The sequence below is a fragment of the Lagenorhynchus albirostris genome, chromosome 3 (assembly GCF_949774975.1).
Source record: "Lagenorhynchus albirostris chromosome 3, mLagAlb1.1, whole genome shotgun sequence".
Lineage (NCBI taxonomy): Eukaryota > Metazoa > Chordata > Mammalia > Artiodactyla > Delphinidae > Lagenorhynchus > Lagenorhynchus albirostris.
In genome coordinates this window covers 25,646,531-25,667,530 of record NC_083097.1, presented here as the reverse complement: position 1 = coordinate 25,667,530, position 21,000 = coordinate 25,646,531, and the positions used below count along the sequence as shown (strand labels likewise).

General features: G+C 37.8%; 1 protein-coding gene across 2 annotated transcripts in view; it reads right to left on the bottom strand.

The window, feature by feature from the left end:
* CDH6 (cadherin 6) overlaps positions 1-21,000 on the bottom strand; it is a 129,422-nt gene that overhangs the window by 54,751 nt on the left and 53,671 nt on the right. The window contains exon 2 of one of the 2 annotated variants that reach the window (XM_060146902.1): positions 6,613-6,969. In XM_060146902.1, the coding sequence (XP_060002885.1) occupies positions 6,613-6,840 (228 nt within the window). In that variant the 5' untranslated portion in view covers positions 6,841-6,969. Of the gene's footprint in view, positions 1-6,612; positions 6,970-21,000 lie in introns of those variants that run through there. The other variant, XM_060146903.1, reaches the window with a different exon arrangement.

The window sequence follows — 21,000 nt, the reverse complement described above, 5'->3', positions numbered from 1 at the left end:
GTGCGGAGAAAAGGGAACCCTCTTGTACAGTTGGTGGGAACATAACTTGATACACCCACTATGGAGAACAGTATGGAGTTTCCTTAAAAAAGTAAAAATAGAACTACCATATGACCCAACAATCCCCCTACTGGGCATATACCCAGAGAAAACCATAATTCAAAAAGACTCATGCACTCCAATGTTCATTGCAGCACTATTTACAATAGCCAGGTCATGGAAGCAACCTAAATGTCCAGCGACAGATGAATGGATAAAGAAAATGTGGAACGTATATACAGTGGAATATTACTCAGCTATAAAAAGGAATGAAATTGGGTCATTTGTAGAGATGTGGATGGATCTACTTACGGAGTGAAGTAAGTCAGAAAGAAAAACAAATATTGTATATTAACAGATATATGTGGAACATAGAAAAATGGTAGAGATGAACCGGTTTGCAGGGCAGAAGTTGAGACACAGATGTAGAGAACAAACGTATGGACACCAAGGGGGTTAAGCAGCGGGGGGTGGGGGTGGTGGTGGGATGAATTGGGAGATTGGGATTGACATGTATACACTAACATGTATAAAATGGATGACTAATAAGAACCTCCTGTATAAAAAAAATAAACAAAATAAAATTCAAAATTTCAAAAAAAAAAGAAAAGACAAAATAGGAAGATTTTGAGCAAGACTAATAAATAAACCAAGAGGGCAGGCATAGCTAAATCATATTAGGAATAAAAAAAACCTGCAGATTGAAAAAAAATAAGAAACCATCACCAACTTCCAAAAAGCTAACATCAGAAAATATCTATGAAATATATGGTTTATCAAATTCCACAAAAACAGATCTCTTGATATGCTGCTAAAAATAGAAGCATTTCAATGGCCTCTAATGGAGACTAGTTTTACCTATGCATTGTGTGGAAGGAGAGGATTAAGAACATTGTGAGGGATAAAATGGAGGAGACAAGGAAATTAAGTGTTGCTGTGGGCTGTTTAATGATAATATGTGAATCTTTTGCCTAAAATTGTGCATAGTTTTGAGATTTTAAATATATTCATTCTTATATTAATGAATAACCATGTCTTCAAAATCTAATCTATATCTACCTATGTTTTTTTCTTATTGAATTTAATCTTAGGCTATATACCAGCTATTGTCAAGGAATTGCTATATTATGTAAAGCTGGAAGAAGGGGCATGGGGTTTTCTGAAAATGTGGAATTACAATGCTTCCCTCTTATTTTTCTATTCAGCTTACATAAAGCCAAAGATAATCTAAGTGATTCTGCATAAAATCAAATACTCTTTCCTTTAGCCCTTGACAAGAAAACATGTACCTCTTTCTGTTTTCTGTGCTAGCATCAGTGACACTCTCACTATCCTGATTGTTCTATCTTGAAATCTCCGACTTTTTGAACCTCCTGCATTCTCTCCTTTGGCTTCTGCAACCAGTTAATTGGGAAGTACTGGTAATTCTCCCTCTGCCAGATGGGCTAACACCTGTTCTTCCCTTAAGATGTGGTCCCAACACCATCATTGTCTCTAGGAAGCTCTGTTGAACCCCTGAGCCCAGGTGGCCCCTCTCCTTTATATTTCAACAATACTTTGGGGATGCCCATTTTATCACTGAGCTTGCCACATCTAATTATAATCATTGCCAATAATATTCTCCTAGGGCAATGGTTCTCAAGTTTCGCCACATATTCGGATCATAAATACTTAATTAAAAACCAACTAAATCAGAATCTCTGGGGAAGTGAGACCCAGGCCAATGTACATACTGTTAAAAGCAGCACTTCTCAAATTTTAATATGCATAAAATTCACCTAAAATTCTGCTTTTGTTGAAAAGCAGATTCTGATTCAATAGATCTCAGGTGGGGCCTAAGAGTCTAACGTTCTAACAAGCTCCCAGACACAGATGCCGCTTATGCTAAATCAGCATAAAATTTCCCCCAAATGGTTATGTATTTTAGAACATGGGTCCCCAGCCTTTTTGGCACCAGGGACCGGTCTCTCGGAAGACAATTTTTCCACGGCGGTGGGCCGGGGGAGGGGGCGGTAGATGGTTCAGGCAGAAAGGCGAGCTATGGGGAGCGGCAGGTGAAGCTTCGCTCCCCGCGCGCCCGCCCCCCCTACCCCGCCCGCCTCTCACCTCCTGCTGTGTGGCCCGGTTCCTAATAGGCCGTGCGGCCCAGGGGTTGGGACCCCTGTTTCAGAAAATAGCATCTTCCTTATCTGTATCCGTATCCACGTCTATATCTTATGCTCACAAACTTTTACCCAATATAAGACCACTTCTTTCTATTCTGATACCTCTACCTGCCACCACCTTTTCAGGTATGTAGAGGTGTTGAGAATTGTCTCATAAATCAGAGTTTGGGTGTCAATATTTCAGCTGTAACTGGCCTTCCTCACTTGTATTTACAAGTGCATCCCTCCCCAGCTGTGCCATGTCCATGTTTCTGTGTTAATCTTACTGGACACAGAACAATGCTGAGGAGCATTAAGACAGTATGAGAAGGAAGGTCTTGCTACCTTTGCTTGTGCTTCAATTTTTTAATTACTATTAATTAATTATTTTTGGCTATTAACCTATTTTTGGGTCTTCGTTGCTGCGTGCAGGCTTTCTCTAGTTGCAGCGAGCGGGGTCTACTCTTCGTTGCAGTGCTTGGGCTTCTCATTGCGGTGGCTTCTTTTGTTGCAGAGCACGGGCTCTAGGCACACGGGCTTCAGTAGTTGTGGCACTTGGGCTCAGTAGTTGTGGCTTGCGGGCTCTACAGCACAGGCTCAGTAGTTGTGGCGCACGGGCTTAGCTTCTCCACGGCATGTGGGATCTTCCTGGACCAGGGCTCGAGCCCATGTCCCCTGCATAGGCGGATGGATTCTTAACCACTGTGCCACCAGGGAAGTCCCTGTGCTTCAGTTTTAAAGCATGATCTTGTATATTCACTTCATTGTCACTCCAGCCTCCAGACTCCATCTTCTGCTGCTTCTTGGATGCTTATGTGACTTTCTTTTTCTCCTTCTACACCAGGTAGCCTCTTGCTCCCACACCCATTCTCACATTTCCCCCCATTGTGAAGTCACTGTCATCCCTACTGACTTACCTCCAAATAACTGGAACCAAGGAACACACATATAAACAGCTGCTTATAATGTAAAAATTTCTTTCTTCTACTTTAAGTGTATTTGCTCAACCATATTACTTTTCCTTAGTTAATGCTTCTATCTGTTACATGTACAGATCAACCTTTTCAGTTTTAGGTCTCAAGAATAGGCTCTAAGTAGCTATTATTTAGTAGGGCTAATGACACAATTTAAGGTTCTATTAGCCTTTGTACACCTTTATATACCAATCTAACCACATTCCTATGGTTCCCAGAGTGTGCACCAAGGCACCCTGGTGTGCAGCAGGGAACTCACTGCAGCACCAGGAAATATTTTAAAAATTTGAGGGAAATACAGCAACATGAGCTATCAGACATCTTGAGAATTACTAGCTCAGAGTAGATCACAGTTTCAACAGCAGGTGGTGCTACATTCCTTTCGATGATGTCATATATTTATTAAGATGGGTTTCCCACAGTGCCCGTGTTAAAAAGCAAGTACCGTGTGAAAATCAATGTGGAAAAGGAAACCAGGGGTCGGTGTCCAATCTGAGAAGTTGTGCAGTGTCCAATACCTGCCCACATTCCATTAGGAAGTAACTGGTTATTTAAGAGTGAAATAAAAATATTATTTTTTCTATTAATTGTTAGTTACTTATTTGTTAGAACATAAATACGTATTAAGTTGTTTGGGCCTAATTATTTCTTTTGGCCTAAGGGCATTGTGAAAAAATTATCGAGATGTTACAGGCATTGCAAACCAAGAAAGTTTTGGAACCTCTGCTATAGTCTAATTTTTTTTTTTTCCCCCCCAAATTTCTTGACCTTGTGGATTCAGATAATCTCATCAGGTACCTGTTTACTCCAAATCTTTTAAAAGTGGACCAACCTGTTGCCACATGAGAAACGAACCTTTTTTTTTCTTTTTAAATATTTATTTTTTGTCTACGTTTAACTGTGGTAAAAAACAAATTGTAGTCTAATCCCTTTGTCTGTTGATAAAACATATAGTCCAAAGACAGATTCAGGAAAATGCCTTATCAATAGTTCAGGAACACCTCTTACATACATCTGATGTAGCAATGCTGGCACCTACGATAACTTCAATTATTGCCCTTGACTTTTTTTTTTCTAGTGTATATTTTTTATGGGTTATAACTTCAAGGAGGTGGGGCAGGGGCAGATAATGATGAGGAAGGGAAACTTATCTTGCTGCCGATAAAATATCCAAATCCAACGAATCAAACTGAAGCTGTGATTGTGAAGGGGTTTTCCCACAATCCTCTACATTTGCCAGCCACTGAGAGATCCGTTAATTATATCATTTTACTTTTTCAACGATATAAAAGTCAGTAATCCACTTCCACGCATTACAGACAGATTTAATAGAGTGTATACAATGGAGTCTTCATCAATAACTTCTTTCTGCACCTACTACATGCCAGCCACTAGTTCTTGTCTCACTTTACACTGCAGCTCCATGCCGTAGGTAGGCGTTGCTCCATGCATTTTCTAGATGAAGAAAGTAAAGTCTGGAAAGGTTAATAGCCTGCCGTGGGCCAGACGACTGGCAATTGGCAGCACAGCGATGCAGCCTCAGATCTGCTTGACTCCACAGCTCGCAATTTTTCCCCGTGGCAATATTACCTCTCACAATTATAATCATAAAACTGATTCTTCTGAGGTTTTATCCATTGTTGCTTCTAGTATTTTGAAATATCTGGCCTTTCTTTTTTTTTTTTTTTTTTTGCGGTACGCGGGCCTCTCCTGTTGTGGAGCACAGGCTCCGGACACACAGGCTCAGTGGCCATGGCTCACAGGCCCAGCCGCTCCACGGCACGTGGGATCTTCCCAGACTGGGGCACGAACCCGTGTCCCCTGCATCGGCAGGTGGACTCTCAACCACTGCGCAACCAGGGAAGCCCTACCTGGCCTTTCTTTAAAAATACATGTATTTTTATGTAAAATGGCATCACAAATTGAGAAGAAAAAGAAAAGAAAGGGGGGATCAATTATTTAAATACAGCACTTTAAAAAACTTAATCTTCTATAACAATAATGTTATTTGTATTGTAGAAAGTGCTTTAAAGATTATAAGATTATTGTTATTTTTTACAATAATTTTTTAGCCTTGCCAGTGTAGTGCTATTCAAATTTCACAGAGGAAATGGAGTGAAGTACAAGTAAGTGGACTGTCTTCAGCAGTCACACAGTATGTGAATTTCATAGCAAATACAAGGTTAGACCCTTGGGGATCCGTGTTGATGTTCACCCCTTCACTGAATACTTCCTCTCCTACTTTATTCCACATTAATAATTCACTTCACTGGAATGATGCCTGGTTACCTCAGCCCAAGCCATGGATGGCTTTCCTTCATTTATTGTGGTAAATGCTTAAAGAGAATATTGGCACGGGGTTATTCAGGGATATTTGATAACAGATCGAAGTGTGAACATGCAGCCCCTGGAATCTGTAAAATTTATGCTTTTTGAGTGATATCCAAATATAGATGTTCTAAAATTGTAGCTGTAATCATAAAGACATTTTATCATCTCTATTATGTTTGTTCCCAGTGTGTTTACGTAAAGGATGTATGACAATGATTTTTCTTATCAATACCATGTTCTGAAACAGAGAACCTACGAAGTACAAACCTGTGTCCCTGTCGTTTTTCACTTATTTGCGGGATGCAGATATTCTGCAACAGGAATGTAGCTGATGATAAAATTTCAGTGAAAACTCATGATGACAGTATAACTAAGCTGTTTCCCTGACTCAGCTCCAGTAATCTGGAAGGGCTGTAATAAGCGATACGTCCTCATTTTACTTTCTGGAGTCAATAAAATGGTCAGATGATATTTGGAAATAGCACCTTTACATAATCATTTTTTCTCTTTTGTGAACCTTGCCACAATTAAATCATAAGTTTTGAAATGCCTGGCTCTTGCCAATTATGGGAGATAAGACAAAACAGCAACAGCAGTAACAACTAAATCTAAGGCAGTGGTGGGTTTTGAGGACAAAGGGCTCCATTTGGTCAGAGAATGGATGGCACTGTAGGTAGCAGAGTTAAAAAATAGTTAATTTGAACGTGGCCAAAGGACTAAAGCTCAGAATGTTTCCTTTCACAATGAGAAAAAGGAAACTTCTTTTCCTTACAGCTTAATCACTCTATTCCTATTTTCAATACATACTACTTTATAGAATAGCTGGACCACATTTTTCAAGCTAAAGTAAAAATTCAAGGATTTATGATAATCCTATGCGGCTGGTTGTAGGTGTTTCGTTTTCAACGGAAGCATTTCTCTTTCTTTGTTGCAGTGCTAACATTTCTCAGCTTCTCGCTACAGTCTTCCTGAAACTACTCAAGTGGAAAAAAAAAAGTCTTACCAGATAAGCAACAATTCTTACTGTACTGGGGGAATATTTCACATCTTCCCCATCTATTTATGAGAAGTAACTTCTTCAAGCTTTTCAAACCAGAATGTCAAAGAGCCCAGTGGAATCCTACCTTGCCCACATACTGATAATCGGATCCTGTGTATTCCTCCAGCAGAAAGAACTGATTCCACATCCAGCTCCTTTTCGAACGGTTCAGCTCATTTTTGCTGTTTCCAGAGAGCTCCAGGGTCCTTTTCTTTGCCGGGAAACCACTAGTCCTCTTAGATAATGGAGTTGAGAAAGTTGGGTAGGGCTGGCCAACCCAAAAGAGAAGCAAGAAGTATCGGTAAGTTCTCATTTTGATGACACAGTCCAGTCTCTGAGTAGTGGGTGCCCTTCTCCTTGAAGTGTCTTTTTTCACTGCACTGTATCCAGCCTCATTCCTCCTCTCTTCCTTAATGTTCTTGGCTTGGCTCTCAGAGGATATCTGGAAAGAATAATAACATATTAAGCATTTTTTAGAGGTGCTTAAAATTCAGCGTTAGAGCAAATAAGCTCTGGGAAAAAAAGAGGACATAAATTTGAATAGCAAAACAACAAAAAATAAATTGTCTATCAGTTTTGAAATGAGGGAAACAGTCTTTCAGATATGCTAAATGCAAGGTGTGTTCCGAGTAGGAAGCTGCTGTTTTTCTCTCTCCTTTTCTATCACTTAAAAACCCTGTTTTAAGTAATAGCCTTGCTGTAGGTCAACATGCCAGAGTGGATTATTTCACTACTCTTTTACCTCTGAGTATATGGGTTGAGATCTGGTTAGAAGAAATGAGTTTGTGTTTCTGATTCTATTTGCATATTTAACCTCATGAAAGAATATCACAGACAGTTTTGATTCAATTGAAAGTGGATAATGTTGAAATTTCGCTCCAGTGTATCGAGCACCTGTGATGTGGAGGCAGAAGCCTGTTCTGCAGACTCTTGGCTTCCGAGATGTGTTGTGATGGAACAGCCTGGGTCAGATAAGCTTGGAAAAGACCTAATGCCTTCCCTTCAGGATGCTCATTAGCATATTGAGGTTTCTTTTTTTGTTGTTTTTTTTGAAGATTTTTGTCTTAAAAATTTTTTTTATACATATTGATGTTTCTGAAGTGAAATTTTGTAGCAATGATGATAAGCCTGCATTTAGTCCAGTATTTCCCAAACTTGACCAGGAAACTTTTTTCCTCATACAACCCAATTAACACTACAGGATGGGTTAATGAACAACCTATGGAATTTGTATTTAACAGAATAAAGAATAAAATGAACAATTCTATTCAAATTTCTTTAGGAAATCCTGGTGGGCTTTTCTCTCTAAATTTTACTTGTATCATAGGCAACTAAGTATATATATTAAAATTGGTCCAACAGTTTCTATGTAATTTTCACAGGTACATCAGATATACCTCAATACCACAGTGAGGGCAATCGACGGCAAGATCTTCAGAAAAGTCAGCTATTATAATCGCGGTAATAATTTTCCATGACAAATACTAATTTTCAAAAACACAACCTAGCATTTGAAACAAATCCTTGGGCCAGAGTGCTTGGCAAAGATGTCACAATTTGGTTTAATATCTTATGTAAATTAAGTAATACATGCCTATATCTCCTTCCTAAACTTTCCCATGTTTCTTGAAAAAAAATCCAATAGATTACTCCTTCATCTTACTATTTGATATAGAAAACCTATTTTCTTAAATAATATTAATAAAAAAGTGAAGGGCTTTGTAATGTAGAACAGAGTAGTAATTAAGCTGGTACAGTTAATAAATAAGTGCAGATAAAGGAACAGGTTGTAGGTAATCTGATCAGTATTTTTTTTTCCCTCTATGTCAGAAAAGATTTGTTCCCTTTTGTCCTATTTTTCTACCGGGTAAATGTATATATGACCAGTTTTTCTTTTTTTTTAAACCTCAGCAATTAATAATTATAGGCACCCAACACATGTTTAAGTGGAAGTTTTCTGTTGGAATATAAGTGTAATATTTCACAGTGTTCAGCATTTTTAAACCTTTATTCCATTATTATGCATCTTCTTGACAGCAGGCTGGGGAAGTTGAAACTTCCACAGGTGAGTGAATTAGTACTGTGACAATTAGTCATGCTGGAAAAATGCCAGGTAGCTATATTTGTCATTATGTGGCCTTGGTACAGGTGTGGAATGACTGATGATCAATTAGGTAACGACGGTTCTTCTCTCTTCTTGTGGATGGTACATAAAGGGGACTGAGAGACCATATGGAGAAAAGCCCTCTAAAGACATCTATTCATTTCTAGTAGTAGATATTACACTGAAGTTGCTTCAGTGGAAATTACATTTTTCTTAATTTCCCACACTCTCCATTATTTGTGTAGACAAATCCTGCAGTGAAGAATTACACATCTGCTGCTGCACTCAGTGTGTGGCCCACAGTGCTGGCAGGAAAGAGGGATGCAGAGAATGGAGGTGTCAGCTGTTTAAAAGGCAGACTCCTAAAGGCCATTTTAAAGAAAAATCGATCCCTGTGGATGTTGTACGCAAACTCTACAAGCTGTTGCCACTTGACTATTAAATACTAGTTCTTTTTAATATCGCAGATACCAAAATGTCAAGTATTTCATATTTTTTTCTGCTTGGCTGGTAATAAGCTTTTAAAGTGCTACAAATTTAAGCAGAGTTTCCAAGTATGGTAGAACATGTAGTTTTGCTGTAACCCAGCTCTTTTTGTACCAACTTGGTAGGGTGTATCCTTGTTAAAACTCAATATGCAGAATTACTAAAATTACCATGATCCACTCATATTTGATGTTAAAGGGATAGATTTCTCTGTGAAATTCTATAGTTAAAAAAAACTCCAACAAACTCTACACTATTGAATATATAACTTAGCAATTCTCATATAATACTTCTTAATAGTCAGGATTGCATAGTGCTTAAGATTATCAGTGTTGGAGACAGATTGCCTGAGTTTAAATTGCTGTGAATTGGGGAAAATGCTTGATTTCACTGTACCTTCGTTTCTTCTTCTGTAAATGGGGGTAATTACAGTAACTACCTCATAGGGTGTTATATATGGATTAAATGAGTCATTGCATGCACTTAAAACAGTGCCTAGCACTCAGTAAGGTATTAATAAGTATTAGCTGTTTATTATTACTACTATTGTTACTATTATTTGCATTGCAAGTGTAGAATCCATCTACAGCAGCTTGCAAAAGTCTGCAAAAGATAGCTCGGTTACCTCTTAGGCTTTAAATACTTTTTTATGTTTCAAGAGGCATCTCCAAGCAAGTCAAATTCTCTTAAAATTAAAGAATAGAAGCACTTTAAAAATCAGAATTAGTCCGTTTGCCAATTGTTTGCCTTTGTGTAGACTTCGATTCTGTATTTCACAGTAACAGTATAGAAACAGAGAAGGCAGAAGCTTTATGCCCACTGCCTGTCTCAAGAAGAATACGGGCAAAAAGGAAAGTTCACTGGAGGACAGACTCATTCATACAATCTATGTGTTTTTTTCCCCTTTCCATTTTGTTAAAGTTTTGAAAATCATCTTTACTTTATTCAGGTGAAAAAAAAAATCAGACCTAGCTTCAGTGTAGCAATAGTGCCCTTGCAAAAATGGGACTGGACATACATGTCTTCTTGTAATTTAACATGCTGATATTATATCGGGTAAGAATTTGATATAGCTGAAATTAATGATATACAGATTTTAGATTTTAATCTAAAAATATGAAATGAAAAAAAACCCCCATATTCCAAACATGACCTTAGATGCAAAAAGCTGGATTCTTAAGGTGATAAATGGCTGTAAGTTCAAGGAAAGGAAGGAAAGGGCCTGGTATAGCACAACTTTGAGAAATGTGGGAAAGTCGCTGACTTCTGAGCAGTCAAAATACAAGAAAACCGCTTCCTTGGTGGCACAGTGGTTGAGAGTCCGCCTGCCGATACAGGGGACACGGGTTCGTGCCCTGGTCCGGGAAGATCCCACATGCCGCGGAGCGGCTGGGCCCGTGAGCCATGGCCGCTGAGCCTACGCATCCGGAGCCTGTGCTCTGCAACGGGAGAGGCCACAACAGTGAGAGGCCCGCATACCGAAAAAAAACCAAAATAATACAAGAAAACCACATGGCAAGTAGTAATCGGATGTGCTGGCTCGTTCTGTAGGTCTCGGAAAGTAAAGTAAAATGACAAGAAAGTAATGGCCTACATAGACAATGAATTTTAAAATAGCAGGTATGATTATTCAAGAAGGAAAGAACCAGAAGATTAGACAGTGGGAATGGAAAGAATACAAAACAGTGTGGATATTGTATCTTTTTGCCCCCATCCCCTCATGGCATTAACAGCAAATGAGTTAGAGATATCAAAAACTCTATAAAAATAAAACTTGACCTGCCTAATTACAGCCCAATGACAGTTTAGCAATGAAGTTAAAAGATTACTTAATAGACCAAGTCTCTACTTTTTATTTTCTTTTTGCTAGAATCTGTTTTTTTTTTGGGGGGGGGTGGATTTCTATTTCTTATAGGCAATAGTTTGAATCTTTGCAGAAGCCTTTTCCTAGCCATGTGTAGAAGGTAATTAAGATGTTTACGGTTAGTGGGGCAAAGCCCACATAACATTGATAATTACATACTTTGAAAATTTATTTGTCTGGCAGCCAATATGCATATATACTTCAATCTTCACAAGAGTACATAATCAAGTCCAGCTTTTATTTTAATGCATGCTAGTTAGAAGAAGCCTGGGCCTCATTAATTCAGGGTCTACCAATTTAGAATATGTGATAATTAATGGCAGAAGCTGGGCTGAAGTTTTCCTTTGATTAGCAAAATCTTTTCCACTAGATCACTGGAAATTAATAATGTAAAAATATTTCATAGGAGATATAGACTGAGAAGACAAACTACAATGTCTTCAATTTCCTTGGAGTACTTTGGAATCACCTTTTATTTGCAAATAATTAATATGCTAATTAGAAAACTTCTCTATTGATTGAATTGCTTCTTCAGTGACTTATGTTTGATAACAGTCTGAATGACTCAACTATATTATCTGGTTTTGAGATAGTGATTTTATTATACTATTTACAGACAAGCAAGTAAATATTAGACAGATTTAAAAGCAATATAATTACTTTAAAGTTTTAGAATTCAGACTTAGCATACATTTGTTCTGGTGTTCTTGATTAATTCTAATCAGTGCAATATTACTATAATGCCATCTAGGCTTACAAATTAAACCAAGTACATTCATTCTTTGGCATGCAGAGCCTTAACTTTGGCATTGAAAGCAAGTAAGCATTCAATAAAGCAACATTATTAATATACTTGAACCATTTACCCTAGTAAGAGAATGTTTTAAAATCTGTTATGAAATTATTTCTTCAAATAAATGGTGTTGCACAGAAATACTGGAGCATAGCACTTTGCATAATGCTGCTCACAGAATATTATCTACCCATAAGTCATCCTAACCCATTGGCATAACCCATTAGTAATGCTTTTAGCATAGGTACCATAAGTCCCTTCCGAATTTTTGGTACATCTTCTCACATTCTATGGTCAGTGAAGTAGAAGACAGCTGGTTATTTACAACTATTTAACATTTCTCCTGACCCTATTGTATTCCAACTCTTGAGAGCCTGAAACCTCTCCATTCTCACACTATCTTTGGGTGCAGTGGGGACAAGGATGGTATTTACTCCATTAAAACCGGCAAATCAAAGAAGCAGGACTGTGATATCAGGATGAATTAAACAGAGTGAAGCCAAACGGACAGGTCTTCCTACAAGTAAATCTTTAAATATATATATATGTTCTTTATTCTAAGAGAAGAGTTTTACAGCCAATTAAGTTTGTTCACGATTGATTTTCTGATCACCCAGGGAATTTTGTTTTGAATAGGTTGCCACCTGCTGTGAATAAAAGTAAGTCTATAGTACATGGCTGATCTTTTAGAAGTGGTGACATAAGGATAGAACCAATTTAAAATTTTTGGTAGAGATTTCACATGAAGTCTTCATTTCGAAGCCTCCATTTCATTTTTCTGTAAATGTCAAAGTCACTGTTGAGTAAAATTGGTTCCGTTTCGTGTGTGTAATGAACTCCACTGAAATGTGTCAAACAGCCTTGGCATCTTTCATCATGTAGCATTCCTCTTGTGCCAATGAATCATGATGGCAACAGTCATCGAATGATGCCCGAATTTTTTGTAAATGTTTATATTTGTGGATAATATGCCAATCTGTTTGCAAACTGATGTGTTTCCAGATGAACCTATTTTAACAGTATTACCCTTGTTCTAAAATCATTTTCCAGACATTGCATTAATGAAGATAAAATCAAATGTGTTACAGCACATAAAAGGGCGTTTTATACATAGTTGAGGCTCAAGGAATATTTGTTGGCTTGAAATACTCACTTGGGAACAAAAAACCCCAAAACTTGAATCAAAAAGACACAGTTCTTTTTCCACATTTTTTTGGGGGGGAGTCCAAACTATTTTATTGTGAGAGGAAGTATCAGAATACGGCTGGGCAAATAGGGGACCAATGTGTGTCTCAATTTTTTTTATCTATAAAGTGGAATGATATTAATAGTGCCTACCTTGTAGGATGGTTGTGAGGATAAAATGAATGAGAATCTATGTGAGGTCTTAGCTAGTAAGATGGTCACAACTACCTAAGTTGTCAAAGAATATCTTAGCAGAGGATACACTTTGCCTCCTGCACATTTCTTATTTTGCCTTTCACAATTGAGAAACTTCGGTCAGTCACTCATCTTTAAAGATCAATGCATGCCTATTTCTGGATTAACTTGAAACCACAGAAGCGCTGGTGACATCTTCATTTCTGGAGTGGAGGGAGCTGCCTCCTGAATCAGTGCTAGCGCTCCCCCATGATCCTTATGGATGCCTGCCACTGTGTGTCCAATTGCCATTCAGTTGTCTTTTGCCATCTCACATTCTCTGCAGTTTTCTTAAACCTGCTTGCTTCATTCCTTTATCAGTTATGAAACCTGCCTGCTTCATTCCCTTACTGCCTGGCTCCACAGGGCCGTTGGGCTTGTGGATGCTCTCTTTGACTTGTGTGAACAAAGGAGAAGAGAAAGCATTTTATGCCTTTAACTAGCTATTCATGGCATGAATTTTAAACATTTCTGTAGCAAACTATATGTTTAGGTTGCAGAAATCTATGAAAGACTTGGTTTCATATTACTCCCTGCTTGTACATTAGGCTCTCTGGCAGCTTTACTTCTTTCGGATGCATAGCCATTTAAGACAACGACGCCTGAATAAGACTGCAAGATGTCAAAACCCACTTGCGCATTAGTGTGAATGATTTCAGTGAGTTTGGTCTTCTTCCAATAGCTCAATGAAAAGGCAGCCCGAGTGTATTGGCTGGGAGCTACAAGGGTACCGTAGCGGGGGTGAGGAGTTCGAAACAGATTTAACTTTATTAAACTGCAAAAGGAGTCACATGGTTGGGTTTACCATTAAGTCATTGTGAAATGACTGGCACGTCACAGATGCTTTTTAAAGGCTCATACTCATGAAAGTGCTATGAGGAGTGGAGATGTTGTATTTATTCTTGCTAATATAATATCTAAACCTTTGTCCATTATATGAATTCTAGCTCATAATAATAGTTAAATTTGCTGTGCTCTATTCCTGAACTTACTATGCGCTAGGCACTGTGCTGAGCACATCACAAATACCTCTTCATTTAATTCTGATGACAATCTGTGTGGTGGATAATATTCTTATAATTTCTGCAGATGAGAAACTGAAACTTACAGAGATCGAGTAGCTTGTCTACGGTCAGGTAATGGGTACATGATGAAGCCAGACTCCAGCCCTGGCATCAGACTCTGGAGTCCTTGCTCTGAACTCACTCTGAGGAGTCACAGGCCAGGCTGCTGTCCATGATAAGTGCTCATTATAGCTGCGACCTTACAACTGAATCTTCACAACTCCCCTAAACGTATAACCACAACACAGGTCTCTGAGAGGTAAAAATAGTTGTCACAAAATGTATAAGCTAAATAAGAACAGCAAACAAAGTTTGCTTTGTGCCATACAATGGGATAAATGCTCTGTAAACATGTAGTCTTAAACAACAATTCTTTGAAATGGAGACCACCACCCTTATCCTTTACTCCAGACACAAGAAACACAGGCTTGGAGGGACCGGATGCTTTGCGCAAGGGTGCACAACTAGTGGTTGGCAGAACTTGGACCAAACCCAGCTAATCTAGAGCCTCCTTCTCAACCATAACATTCACTATCTCATTTGTATTTTGCTCATGGAAACAGCATCTAGGTTTTATTTACTCTCATTTCAGACAAAATTTGAACAAATTTATCATCAGGTTTCTAAATCCCCAGCAAATTAAAGGGACAGTGTAAGGAGTGCTGGAGGCTGGAGTCCCATTAGTAGGAGAGGGTGGCTGAAAAGCCCAGAGAAAGGCTTCAAAAGACAGACAGAAAACTAAAGACAGAGTGGACAGGTAAGGAGTTGGCCCTGGTGGATAGGCGACACTCTGTGCTCCTATGCTGAGAACAGTCTGCACATAGTGACACCAGATAAACATTTGTAAAATAAGTGGATGCGTGGATGAACGCATGAGCGACTGAATGTAAGAATGACTGAACGCCTGAATTGATGATAGGACTAATGACTGTAAGCATGGACATACAAAAACCTCACAGCACTTGAGGAAATCCAGCACATGAATAGTCACGATAATGATTCTGAATCATTAAGAAGAGTTCCAAGTCATCTTCAATGTTTGGTTTGAGAAGGCATGGATATGTAGGATAAACACAAGCAATACGACTGTCAAAAGTTACCACAGTGATATCTGTTTGGCTGTGCTGTGCAGCATGCAGGATCTTAGTTCCCCGACCAGGGATTGAACCCAGGCCCTTGGCAGTGAGAATGCAGAGTTCTAACCACTGGACCGCCAGGGAATTCCCACAACAGTGGTATTTAGAAGCGCTGCTGGGTGTTAGGCCTCACTGTCCTTCTCTCCCTTACTCCCCGTGTTACTTATCTCAGGCAAGCTCTTCCACCTCTCTGAGCTTTTGTTTCTCATGTGTGACGTTGGGGCTGGTGTGCTGATATCCACGGATAGAACAGCCCTGTGGTTAGAAGCACACTCTGAGCCAGTTCACCCACATGTATCCCAGCATCAATACTTATTAGTCTTGAGAAGTGGGCAAGTGGCTTGATATTCTGTGCTTCAATTTCCTCATCTTCAAATTGGGAATAGTACAGTTTTAGGGTCTTAAGGGGCAGCACCTGATAAATAGCGTTTCTCTTTCTCTTTCAAACTTCAAAGAAATTAAGAAAACAATAACGAAGGAGTGTTAGACACCAAAATCTCACTTTTATCACCAAAAAAAAAAAAAAAAAAAAAAAAGCCAGGCTGAAAAGGTAGCTTAGTTTGAAAGCTTAGTGGGCTTGCTAAGTAAACCCAGCATTGGGTAGATTCCCCGCTGGAGTCGGGGTTACATTCTATTTTGCTTTTCTTTTACAAAAGCAGAAGTGGTTGTTACCTCTGGAGAGCAAGCTCCAATTCTACAGTTCAGAGCCAGAGGGAATAACTTTCTGCTCTCACCCCTAGCTGGCTCAGGTACAGTACCGGGAGGTCTGAAGGAAGTGATCGGGCAGAATCTGTTTTAACCCCCATGAATTAAAAACAGATCATTAGAGACATGAGTGATCCTGAGAGCCAGTAAATCACTTATTAATTACCAACAATTCTTGCACTTAAAGCTTTGCTTTCTGGAGTTGTTTACAGCATCACTAAAAGGAAAAAAGAGTATGAATAATTTAAAGACTGGGAGTTTAAAGCTTCTCTTAAAATATCTCTCACTTCAGGTCAATTATTGCGTTACAGGCAAAATGAATTCTTTTCCATTTCTCTTCACCTTCCTCACCAACCCCACTCCCCGGACACACACAGAGAAATATGGCAAAAAAGGGAGGATGTGCTTTGGACATTTACCTGTTAACATTGAAAAGCTACAGTGGCTATTCTCACCCAGAAGGACAGTACTGTTTACAGAGGTGTAACCTTTTACACCAAGTTGTTAATGGGAAAAAATAATTGAAGCCCTACTTGCTATTTGGATGGCTTCATTCATTCAGTGTGTTTTATGCAACACTTTATTTTCAGAGCATCCATAACCTAAATTAGATCCTTCTCATAATATCCTGGTGTAGTATCTTTGAAGAAATTTAATTGAATAAATATTGTATAACAACTTCAAGAGGTACTGCAACATTTAAAGGTTTATTCCCTGAGACTAACTAAAGTAGAAGGGGGCCTGTGAAGTTGGGGACATCTTAACTCATTCAGGCTAATGTTAACTGACCATCACACTAGACTTGAACTAGACAGGAAGACAATGTGCTTGAATGGGTTGCTGGATGTTTTATCAATTCTGATGGCCTTCACTTACAAACTTTAATTAGAACCTCTGTTTACTGGAGTCAAATTGTGCATAAAATATCATGCAAAACATTTTAAAAGGGAATTTTAATTATACCACTAAAGAAATGCCCTTGCTCAGTGTTTACTAAACACTTGCCAGAACAAGTTAATTAATACATGTTTAAATAAGTGAAAGAAGAAGGGAAACAAACAAAAAAAATCACATTCATCTTTTGTCAAGTTTCACTGCAGTTGTCAAAGAAGTTCAATTTCTAATTTAACGACTGCACTATCACAGTGTACATGTGTAATTATAAACAATGGGGCACCAGCACACAATGAAGGCCAGCAGAAAGCTAATTCTCACTGGAAGTTGTTCAAATTAACTGTGCATTGTTATTTGATGTTCGACAGTCATCAAATCAAGCACTTTTCAATTTCATTCACCTATTAATTATTCCATGGTAGAAAATCAGAATGTTCACGTTACTTTTTTAATAGGTCAGTAATATGGCCTTTTACTTATTTAAAGCTACAGAAAAATACTTTTTAATAGAAAGAGCGTAATATGTAGAAAAAGAAAACTTTGAGGATAGAGTTTTTAGTTCTAATTTTAATATGCCACCAACTTTTCAGCTTTATCTTTTCAAAATCCCCATTTTCCTCATCTATTCATGTAAACCATACTGCTTGTGCTAGTAAAGACAGATATTGGAAAACAGCTGATAATCTACTAGAAAAACAAAATGAAATCAATCTTTCCGGGATATGCCCTGTTATCTCAGTAGCTTTATGAAAAAGTATTCAAAAGTAGCTTCAGAAGAAAAAGTATTCAAAATAATTTTGAAATCTTTTGGAGAAAGAAAATGTACATATCCCATTAACGGTAACTACCATTATTAAGGAAATTATTCTCTTAATCAGCATGTCCCACATCAGTCCTATTATAGTTTGTTCCTGTATTGCTGAAGCTGATAATTTGGTAATTTCTCAGATCCTCTAAAAAGCCACAACCTGTGCAAATCTGGGAAATGACGTTGACTTAGGAGCAGGCCCCCCTTAAATGTCCTTTTTGAATTTCCACTGATGGGCCTGGCCAGGCCAGTTCAGACAGCTGAGTTAAGCCTCACTGATTTGTTATAAAAATTAAATATGATACAGTATGTAAAACACTTACTGCATTGCCACCTAAGCAGAGAATAAATAGTAGCCAGTATTGCTTTTGATACCATTGCTTACCAAGAGCTGATCTTATGCAGTGCAACAATAGTACATAAAACATTCTGCAATCGTTGAGCCACTTAATATTAGTAAAAAACATGAAGTTGAAATATCATAAAATGCAACCTGCTTCAAAAACAAAACAAAAAACCTTTCCTTCTATATATTATTTTTCTTTATCCCTAGAAAAAGGTGTGTTTGGTACCTAAGCATGCTGACTTGCTCTGTAATTTCAGTTGGCAGGGGAAAGAGAAGTTCCTACTATATTTTTCCTAACAAAATGAAGAACCTGAAATTCCAGCATATTTACACACCTACCAATTATGAAATGAGTTTCCTTGGATATTAAAACTAAGCCAAAATATAACTTAGTCCTATAAAATACTGTCAAACTCAGCTATAGGTCCACTTGGAGCGTCAGGAATTATTTAATTAGCAATTGATGAGTGGACTTTAATGTAACTATTTTTTCCAAGACACAGTAGGAAGTTTCCACAGTAGAAAGTTTTTGTAAAATGAGCATTTTTCTCCAGAGGAAGAAAAAAAGTACATATTATGTATATGTTTTTAAAAACATTTTAAAAGCATCTGAGAGTCAAGTGTTTCTGACATCCTGAACTTTAGATGTTGCAGCTCAGTCACCAATGTAAAATTTCTCTCAGATGACTGTAAATAAAAATCAGGTATCCATGATTATAAATACTCCATTTCACACTTTCCTCAGCAACAGCAAAAAATTTCAATTAATTGAATCTTAGCCAACTACAAATAATGCCAGAAGTGCAATACTTGGTGCTCCAGGTCATGGGCAACCATTAATTAGGATGCAAAGGATCAGCATTAGAGGCCCCCAATACAGATTTTTGTCCCAGAATTTCTTTTTCTTTTTGATAGGTATGGGCTGAAATATCTATAAAATGCAGCTCCAGTTATGTGGGAAAAGAGGGTATTGGGTACAATCTTTATTTTGCTTGCTCTGGAATTTTTGATAAAGTTCTGAAGTGTCATTTTTGAAAATGAAAATAAGATTATTTTCACTTCAGGGTTTTTATTTATAGAATAAAAAAAACCCTTTGAATTCCACGTTACCTCTATTTTAAGGGAAATGCCAATTCAATGGTTTCCCATTGGAGAGATGGAGGGGGAATACTAAGATCTTTTAAAATGGTTAAAGCTACCAAAAGTAAAATTTGTAAACTATGACATACCTTTTTTAGAAGTTTTCCCCAAATCACTTGCCAAGAGGCTAATAGAAATGAATTATTGTCAAGGTACTATCCATAATCTTTCATAATATCTAGATTTTCTGGCAGTAAAATTTTGTGTGTGTGTTTGTGTGTGTACGTTTTGCTTTCTGAAATGTAGATATTTCTTCATATTGCTTTATGGTGGTTGAGTTCAAACAAGAAGAATTCTGAGAAAAAGATCGTGCAACTTGTTAGCTTCCCAATTTATCATCCACCTATACAAGATTTAATGGTTGTGTTAATGCAGGTCTCAAGAATAATTATAGTCTAAAACAAGTCCTTAAAGTAAAGAGATGAAAAGAACTATATAAAGGGAGGGCTGTCATGAAACAGAAATTGCACAAGCAAGGGAACTTTCATCGTGTTGACTAAGTACTTTACTATGGGATTCTTTTTTAAATTAAGGTGCCTAGAAAGTTGGATGAAAATAAAATATGTATGATTAGCAGGGAATACCTTGGCTCAGAGTAGATGGATATGAGTGGAGAAAGGACAGAGAGGGGTTTTCCCCCCCCACCAAGTCATTACCAGCTTCAGTTCACAGAAAAGTTATTTCAAATACTCTCTTTGAAAGGCTGCTTTGAGGTCTGCTTTTAATTTGAACAGTTAAATATCGTATTCATGCCAATGAATCTTTTTTCTTGTGTTAATGTCATTAGGAAGAAAGCCTCCCAGGACAGAGTGAATATTGTAATTGCTTAAAAGAAGAAATATATGGCATGCATATTTAATAAAAACCTTTAAAACAATTTCCTTATGTTGGCTAGGCATTTTTGTTTATATAAGATAGACTTTTAGTTTTCAAAAAACTAAACTACGTTGAACCATATGGAAAAATCTCTAGAATAAGATTTTAGCAAATAACCTCTCACAGATCTTTCTCTGATTATATCTGTTTAGGTTGCAGGTCTGTTTTACAGGGTCCTTAATCTTGTTCATACAATTAGAGTAAGCCACACTCTATCAATCCGGAAAACTCCTAAGAACAAGATAGGAATCATCATGAAACTTTGGTCATAAATTCCATAAGGTAATTGCTTTGGTATTTTCCACATCTTGAAATGCTCCAAACAACTGAAAAATATTTGTTTTCATGAAAAGTTAAAAAAAATTGAATGCATCACTACTTTTCAGAGCTCAACAGATTGCTGTCTACATGCACGGCATTTCTCACTGCTTATAACTAAAGAGAAATGACTTTGGCACTTTATCTATTTGAAGAGAAATTGTTACTGCAATTGCCTATGAGACATCAAGCCACCTGCCACAACATCCCTGGCTGTTTTGTTTTGGTTTTTTTTCCTTTTGTCCAAGGCAATCCTTTCCAGTCAGAGTGGGGATAGGAAACCAGTATGCCACCAGACAGAAGTAGCTGGAGCATTCTGGCTAAGAGAATGGGCTTTGGAATCAGTCAGATTATAGGGTCAAAGATTTATTTACTTGTGTGACTTTGGACATGTTATATAACCTTTCAAAGTTTTAGCCTTTTCACCTTAAACTGAGGATGATTATATTCAGGTCCCAGGTTATTAATGTGGAGATTGAATGACAGGGTGTACAGAAAGAGCAGATACTTAGTAGCTGTT